General features: G+C 47.8%; 1 protein-coding gene across 1 annotated transcript in view; it reads right to left on the bottom strand.

Moving 5' to 3' along the window:
* The window catches only part of Atp6v0e1 (ATPase H+ transporting V0 subunit e1), a 24142-nt gene extending 21118 nt beyond the window's left edge, over positions 1–3024 (bottom strand). The window contains exon 1 of the mRNA XM_005349017.2: positions 2842–3024. Within this exon, the coding sequence (XP_005349074.1) occupies positions 2842–2945 (104 nt within the window). The 5' untranslated portion in view covers positions 2946–3024. The remainder of the gene's footprint in view (positions 1–2841) is intronic.
* Between the last annotated feature and the right edge of the window lie 5509 nt (positions 3025–8533).

Here is an 8533-nt window from a genome sequence, read left to right as displayed (position 1 = left end):
TCCACATCTGGAGTGGACATAACCCCTGGTGCGCTACCCCTGTGCGCTCCTCCACATCTGGAGTGGACATAACCCCTGGTGCGCTACCCCTGTGCACTCCTCCACATCTGGAGTGGACATAACCCCTCCCCATCTGGCAAAGAGAGCACTGAGAAAGGCTTGCTGCTTCTGGAGAATCTGTGGTTTCCTACAGAGAAAAGAGGGAGATTACGAAGGTCAGGCATGATCAGGACAGGTAACAGCAGGCACAGACTGGATTTTGTCCTGATCATGTCCCACTGCAGGAAAAATTCAAGATTCAAAGAAGAACAAGGGGCTAGCTCCCTACTACCCACACTTTCCAAGGGGCCTGTCCCTCCAGCCACCTTCTCGCTGTATCATCAGGTCCTGATAACCTCCTGATCACACCGTTTTCAGAGGTGCCAGGGTCTCTCAGGGAAAGCATCCAACAGAGACGTCCTCTTTGCTTCACTCCTCTCTTACACAGCTTCTTATTTCCTTAATCAAAGTCTCCCTAATCCATCAAATCAGAAACGCCTTCCTATGTTAAACATTCAGCATGGTGGTGGCTGGGGATGCACTCAGTGGTAAAGTGGGAGGCTCTGGGTTCACTCCCCAGCAACCCTCCCTCTACTCCAGCAGCACACACACAGGAAAAAAAATCACCAGAGTCCATGAACCAGGCCAGTTCTAGCATAAAAACTTCAAAAGATATTTTGATTTGCAAATTTTTCTGGGGGGTAAAAGGTATATAGAAAGTCATATACCAAGGGTTGGCTGGTGGTCTCAGTGGGTAAAGGTGCGTGTTGCTGCGTATGACAACCCCACAGATTATTCTCCGATTTCTCTCTGCGCAACATAGTATGTGCAGCTATTTTTTTTTTCAGTAAAAAAAAAAAAAATAGGAACGTGGGAAAGCTAACTAAATCTTCCAAGGTCACAGAGCTCAATCACCCTGGAACAGTGTTTCTCAAACGTAAAGATCTAAGTCCTAGGAGGCACCATTTCAAGACCTGCTCAATCCTGCCAAGGGCAGGAAACCCAGGATTGCAGTGGAGGCTGTGAGTGGGACCCAGATGCTGTGTCGCTGCAGGTCAAACAGAGCCCGACTACACACAGGGGTTTCATTACTCTACGGAACAGGGTGGCACCTGATCCTAAGGGTGGGGACAGTTTTAAGAAAGGAGGGTTCCAACTCCAAATGTTAGTAAGGGGGATGAGGGCCAGAAAGTCAGACAGTGGTGGAATGAAACAGGGTTGGTATAAAAACAGCAGAGGTATTTGTTGTCCTTAGCTCCAGGAGGGGGGAAAAAAAGGTCTAACTGAACTCAGTTAATCCAAGTTACTTTAATAACTCCAGAATTCTTTTTTTTCTTTATTTTTTAATTTATTTATTCATTAAGGATTTCTGCCTCCTCCCCGCCACCGCCTCCCACTCCTCCCCCTCCCCCAATCAAGTCCCTCTCCCTCATCAGCTCGAATAACTCCAGAATTCTAATACCACATCGACTGCTATAAACTGAGGATGGTCCTGTGGAACTGTTAGTGAGAGGTGGTACTTGATTCTTACAGATGATAGAAACGGACTGCCATTTCACTTTCAAAAGTGGTTTATTTGGGGGCTGGAAAGATGGCTCTTTGGTTAAAAGTCCTGGCTCTTCCAGAAACCTGGGTTGGAATCTCAGCACCCACATGGAAGTTCGTAACCCTCCAATTTCAAGGGATCCAAAGTCCTCTGTGGGCACTGCATGCACATGGTGCCCTTACATACATGCAGGCAAATACCTATACACATAAAATAATAAATAAATCTTTAAAAGTGGTTGGGTGTTTTTTTTTTAGGCTAATGGAAAGAACTGTATTTTTAAGAGTCAGTATTTTCCAGACCGTAATAGAGGTCAATGACACAAAACCCAGTAAAACTTCCTTTAATCAAGACATCCCACTCAGTACACATTGTCTGCTCTGGGATGTGCTGCGGAACAATGCACCTTGCAGCCACCACTTAGCGTCTGACCCATTAAAGCAAAGGACGTTTCGGACAGACTAAGGCTTCATTTTAAGAGTCACCTCCATATGATCTTGAGTTGAAATGGAAAAAATGACTGAAATTCAAAGGGGAACTAGAAAGAGGGTGTCCCCATGCTACTCTGAAGAGGTATGTCTTATACTATAATACAGAAGTTTATTTCCAAACAAAGAAAGAGATATTTTTAACAAAACCTTGGGTGGGGGCAATGCAAATCTATCTTGGCCAACCACTGTTTACAAGCAAGGGCAGGAGGGGCTCTGGTAGGTCTGACGCAGAGGTTTCTAAACAATACCTTCGGCTCTGGGTGATTTAACCTCGCTTAGGTCAGGCTCACCCGCCCCGGGGTTGGGCCCACAGGACGCAAAGGCTGAGCTCAACACGACCTAGCAAGCTTGTCAGAGTCCGCAGCTGCGACTGCATCGGGCGGGGACAAGGAAGGCCATTTCTGTTCTCTCAGACCCCTTTCTTTCAAGTTTGGGCAAAAGGCCTCCTCCAGGGCGTGACAGGCAGGACCACGGCGGCGAGACTAGCTCGGGAGGCACCTGAACTTCCCCGCAGTAGATGTGTACGCCCTCGGTCCAACAAGACAAAAAGCATTCCCTTAAAATCACTTCCGGGAGGGGCTGCCAGAGGTGACCTCACGTTCCGGCCAGGGACATTGACAGGCTCCCAAAGAGCGCATGCGGTCTTCCTCTCCGTGGTCCACCCAGCCTCATCCTCCCGCTGTGGTCCTCCACGCGCGACCCTTCCCTCCGTGATCCTCCCGCCGCGCTCCTCCGCTCCCACCGCCTCGGGCCTGGCGTACTTACCCCCGGTTAGGACCTTTGGGGATAAACCAGGGCACGATAATGCCCACGAAGCCCCAGAAAACGCTCATCACTATCAGAGGCACAGTGAGGCCGACGTACGCCATGCTTGTACCCCCAGCAGACAACCAGCCGGCTGCCTCACTCTCGCCTCACCCGGAAGTGTCAACAAGGCTCACGTGACCTGCGCACGAACATCCCGCCCCCTGCGCTCAGCGTGACTCGCCCATCAGACTCCGCCCCTTGGACTGGAGCCCCGCCCTCACCTGTCCTGTCTCAAGGCTGCAGATTCTTGGAGCTTGTCATAGGTGGGGTGCCAGTCACCAGGGCATTAGCAAGGTTTTCTGGCAAGAATTTAGATCCATTTAGGCGGTGCGTTATTTACACTTTTATCTATATTTTACGCGCAGACGTAAAGCGCTTAACAATAGTAGGTTTCTGTGCCAGAGCCCCGTGAGGCAGGCTGACTGTAAGCTGCATTCTTCTACAGTCCATGAACTACTCGGAATCGCCATCCCTGCTGCGGGTGAAGAATTTGACCACAGTCACATAGAAAGTGAGAAGGGCCAGAATTCAACCTCTGACGATGACTTTTCAAGACACAGGCTCTTGACTGTTGTCGCTACCGTATACCTTGTACAGTATGCCAGGGTCTGAGTTACAGAAGTACAGGAGATAGCCCTCTGAGATAAACATCCTGGGAAGGAGGTGGACCTGCATACAGGCCCCAGGACAGACTGACAGCTGAAGATAACCAGGCCCTACTTTGCATTTCTGCCTGTTGTCACAACAGCTTCAAGAAGAGTAGGAATACACACCTTTAATCCCAGCACTCGGGAGGCAGAGGCAGGCAGATCTCAGTGAGTTTGAGGCCAACCTGGTCTACAGAGTGAGTTCCAGGAAAGGCACCAAAGCTACACAGAGAAACCCTGCCTCAAAAAACAAAACAAAGTCTGGTGGTGGTGGCACACACCTTTAATCCCAGCACTTGGGAGGCAGAGGCAGGCAGATCTCTGTGTGTTCGAGGCCAGCCTGGTCTATAAGAACTAGTTCCAGGACAGGCTCCAAAACCAGAGAGAAACCCTGTCTCAAACAAACAAACAAACAAAAAATACAAAAAAGAAGAAAAGTAGGAATTAGCCAGAAACATTAAAGTTGTGCTTGCCAGCACTGTGAGCTCATCATACTATGCACTTCGTCAGGCACAGAGGAAGGAAACAATTCTTGGAGGGTTGTTTTGTTTCGTTTTCACTGGGTCAGGGTCTCATTATGTGGAACAGACCGGCCTCCAGCTCAAAATCCTCCTGCCTTTGCCTCCCAAATGCTGGGATTATGGGTGAACTGCCGTGTTGAGCTGAGGTTGATATTGAAGAAGCTCACGGACTGAATAAGATGCAGAGGAGATCTGTCAGCTGACTCTAGTGTGTTGGACTATGGACCAGGTTCCTGGAAATAGCCACATCCCCTTGTTTCTTCTTCGTTAAGTAGAATGGATTCCTGTACCAGCTTCTCAATTGATGTTAAGACTTTACCCATCTAGCATACTTGGCAGATACAACTAGTTGGCCTTCTTAGAAACAAAATGATTTTTTCTTTGAGAATTTCACACTAGGTGTTTTGCTTCTTCGGTTAAGGAGGAAGCATTTATTTTGAATCATTTGGTATGCTTTGTCCTTACGCTGCTTTCCGGCACAACTAGGCTCAGCAGAAATGCTGTTTTAAGTCCCAGGCGAAGCACCGCCAATACCCATTGCCTACTGTTAGCACATCTGTGTCATCTATGACCTTGTTCAAATCCTTCAGAGTGTCCAGCCCATGCCTGAAGAGAGCTATGAGTGTGGCCCAACACAGAATCGTAAGCATATTTAAGACCTTATGAAATTTTTGCTGTGTTTTTTTTTGGGGTGTGTGTGTTACTAATTGTGTGTCTCAGATGTGAACTTTGCAGCTGACAATGTCACATCACAATGCCATAAGTTTGGACGTGCCTATAAGTTGCTTCTGGAGAACATTGCCTGTTCAGCTGCTTGTTGTTTCTAGGAGGTGTTCACTAAACCACTGTGCATGCTAGGCTTGGACTGGGCTCACTGAACCACTGTGCAGCTGAACTGAATAGGCCAGGCAGGGTGAGCGCACCAGAAAGGGGAGAAAGCAGCTCTTTCCTGCCTCCTTCATATACCACTCCTTGTTTCCTTAAAATCTGCTACGAGGCATGTAGCATCCAGTTTATCCTAAGACCATTTTGAAGTAATTGCTTACATTGTTGTTCAAATGATCTCTAGGTCTCGCCCTAGAGCCCAGGATAGGCTCGACCCGGTGACCCCTGCCATGGCCTCTCCAGTGGTGGGATTACAGGCTCTCTAGATGTTTCTCCTATTGCCAAACTAGTCTCCCTCAGCCCTCCCACCAGCCCCTGACAATCATCGTCCTACTTCCTGCCTCAGCGTGTTAGCATAGTATCTTTAAGGCCTCTCTCTCTCTCTCTCTCTCTCTCTCTCTCTCTCTCTCTGTGTGTGTGTGTGTGTGTGTGTGTGTGTGTGTGTGTGTGTGTGTGTGTCTGAGAGCGAGAAAAGGAGTGGGTTTAACTATATAAGCTAGGCTGTCCTAGAACTGGCTATGTAACACAGGGTGCTCTCCAACTTGTGTCTCTGCCGACTCCAGCTCCTGAATGCTGGGATTACAAACAATTTTATTTTTAAGTCTAAAATTGCATTGAATAAACATTTTTAGAGCAGTCTGCTTGACCAGGCCATGGTGGCGCTTGCTTTTAATCCCAGCACTCTGGAGGCAGAGGCAGGTGGATCTCGTGAGTTCAAGGCCAGCCTGGTCCACAAAGTGAGTTCCAGGACAACCGGTCTCAAAACAAAACAAAACAAAGATTTATTGTATGTATATGTGTGCTTTGCCTACATTTATGTCTGTGCAACACATGTGTGCCTGATGCCCATAGAAATCAGAAGAGGCTACTGGATGCCCTGGAACTAGGGTTATGGATGGCTGTGAGCTGCTATGGGGTGCTGGTAACCAAACCTGGAGCAAATGCTCTCAACCACGGAACCATCTCTCAGCCCCTTCTCTATGTGATGGGTATTTTAGCCATATTTTAGGTAACCAAATCTAATAAAATGGGGGACGGGGATCAGGCTTACAAAACATGTCCAAAAGGCAACATAGGAGATAAGTAAGCCACAAAACCACAAAACCAAAGTGCAAATGGCCCTTGTCTACTTTAGCCCCCAAAGGTGGGCCGCACTGAGGCCTGAAGGGGGCACTAGTCTCCAGTCACCTCAAGATCACACATTTTGGGTTTCTTTTGTTTGTTTGTTTTGGGACAGGGTTTCTCTGTGTGGCTTTGGCTGCCCTGGAACTCACGGCCAAGCTGGCCTCGAATTCACAGATATCCACCTGCCTCTGCCTCTAGAGTACCTGGGATTAAAGGCTTGGGCCACTACCACCAAGCTAGTTTTCTTTTTTAAAATAATTTTTAAAGACTTTTTAAAATGTATGTGTATGTATATGTACCCATGAGAGAGTGATAATGAACTAAACTTCTGACACTGTAAGCAAGCCCCAATTAAATGCTTTCATTTATAAGAGTTACCATGGTCGCCCTGTGGTGATGGTGCATGAATTTAATCCCAGCACTTGGAAGGCAGGGGCAGGCAGATCTCTATGAGTTCAAGGCCAGCCTGGTCTATAGAGTGAGTTCCAGGACAGCCAGAGCTACAAAATTAAATAAATAAATAAGTAAAGAGTTGCCATGGTGACTCTTCACAGCAGTACTCACTGAGGCAAAGTCATGGCACCTGTTGACCTTCTGATACCCAATTGGAGTCAGCTGCAGATGCATGTCCATAGAGGATCTGAATCCCATTCTGGCTTCCGTGTGTCACCTGGCCAGAAACCCCATCTGGCCAGGTTAGGGTGGGGGATATAGAACAGGCTGGTTCCGTGTGTTTGGGTGCAAGTCAGTGACAGAGGAGCAGAGCCTCGTGTTACTCCAGCCACCATGCCCTCAGCAGCCACAGCTGCAAACACCACTGCTTCCTAAGCTTGCAGGCTGTGTGATGGTTCACACTGGTGGTCAGCCTGCCTGATCTGGAATTAACTGAAAGACAGTTGGACACACCAGGGAGGGATTTTTCTGGATCAGATCATTTGAAGAGGGAAGACCCAGCATAAAAGAGGGTGGAACCCTTGGGTGGCAGTCCAAATATGAGCTCTAAGGCAAAAGCTTGTGGACTGAGCAGCTACTGAGTTCTTTGCTTCTCCAGTGAAGATAGCTGCTAATGGATGACCTAGGTCATACTGTGTAAGCAGTCTAATAAATGCCCCTTTTGTCTATATTTATTCTAGAGGTGCTGTTCCTCTAGGGAACTCTTGCATAGCTGTAAATTTAGTCCAGAATGACATCTGACTTTTATTGAACTTTTGGACTCCTAAACTTAAGCTGATCAAGAATGAAGACAAAATTCAATAGAAAATACCAACAGCGTGAGGTTGGAGAGATGGCTCAGCAGTTAAGAGAGCACTGGTTGCTCTTCTAGAAGATTCCAGTTTGATTCTCAGCACCCACACAAGTGGCTCACGACCCTTTTGGGTTTTGTGATGCCCTCTTCTGGTCTTCTCAGGCACTGCATGCACACAGTGTACAGATATATATGCAAGCAAAACACTTATACTAACATAAAGATAAATCTCAAAATACTGAAAATAACAAAAACCACAAACACAGAACTTCCTAGTTAAGCTGTTCATTATCCTCATTTGACATCACTCAGCAGGTTATACCTCTGATGCGGTGGGCAACCACTCTGTATGCTGGGTATATATGCTACAGACACAATCAAATTTGTGTGGATTTAAGAATTACCCAAGCCGGGCGATGGTGGCACACGCCTTTAATCCCAGCACTCGGGAGGCAGAGGCAGGCGGATCTCTGTGAGTTCGAGACCAGCCTGGTCTACAGAGCTTGTTCCAGGACAGGCTCCAAAGCCACAGAGAAACCCTGTCTCGAAAAACCAAAAAAAAAAAAAAAAAAAAAAAAAAGAATTACCGAAGTTAGCCGGGCAGCGGTGGCACATGCCTTTACACCCAGCACTTGGGAGGTACATCTCAGTGAGTTCGAGCCCAGCCTGGTCTACAAAGCAAGTTCCAGGACAGTCAGGACTGTTAACACACACACACACACACACACACACACACACACACACACACACCCTGTCTCAGCCAAAGGGGAACAAAAAGGGAGAGGGGATCGGGAGAACAACAGTCAGGAAGCCTGAGGACCCTCTATCAGGCCTGGTGTGCAGGCGAACAGCAGTGTGAGCCCAGTGGTTCTGGGGGTGCCTCAGAATCCAGAGCCCCGCCCTTCCCCCTCCACAGGCGCAGAGCAAGGCCTAGCTATCACTGTTGCTGGGCTGCTCCACATAGAAACGTCTGAGACCAACAGACAGGTGGATGAGAAGGCTTTCATTATAAAATGTGCAAATGCCACCTGACATTAGGAAATGGTTTCAATTTTTATTCATAAATTATCAAAACTACAAAAGGAGACTGACAGAGGGACAGGTCAGTAGAGAACAGGTGGACGATGGAGTAGACAATGAAATACATCAGACACGCTCTGAAAGTTTCAAAGACGCCCCACAAGAGCAGGCCTCTGCAGTTAGCTCTGCCTGCGTGACAGCTCATC

The sequence above is a fragment of the Microtus ochrogaster genome, chromosome 7 (assembly GCF_000317375.1).
Source record: "Microtus ochrogaster isolate Prairie Vole_2 chromosome 7, MicOch1.0, whole genome shotgun sequence".
In the NCBI taxonomy this organism is placed as follows: domain Eukaryota; kingdom Metazoa; phylum Chordata; class Mammalia; order Rodentia; family Cricetidae; genus Microtus; species Microtus ochrogaster.
The sequence above is the reverse complement of the archived record's forward strand: the minus strand, read 5'-3'. Positions and strand labels throughout refer to the sequence as shown.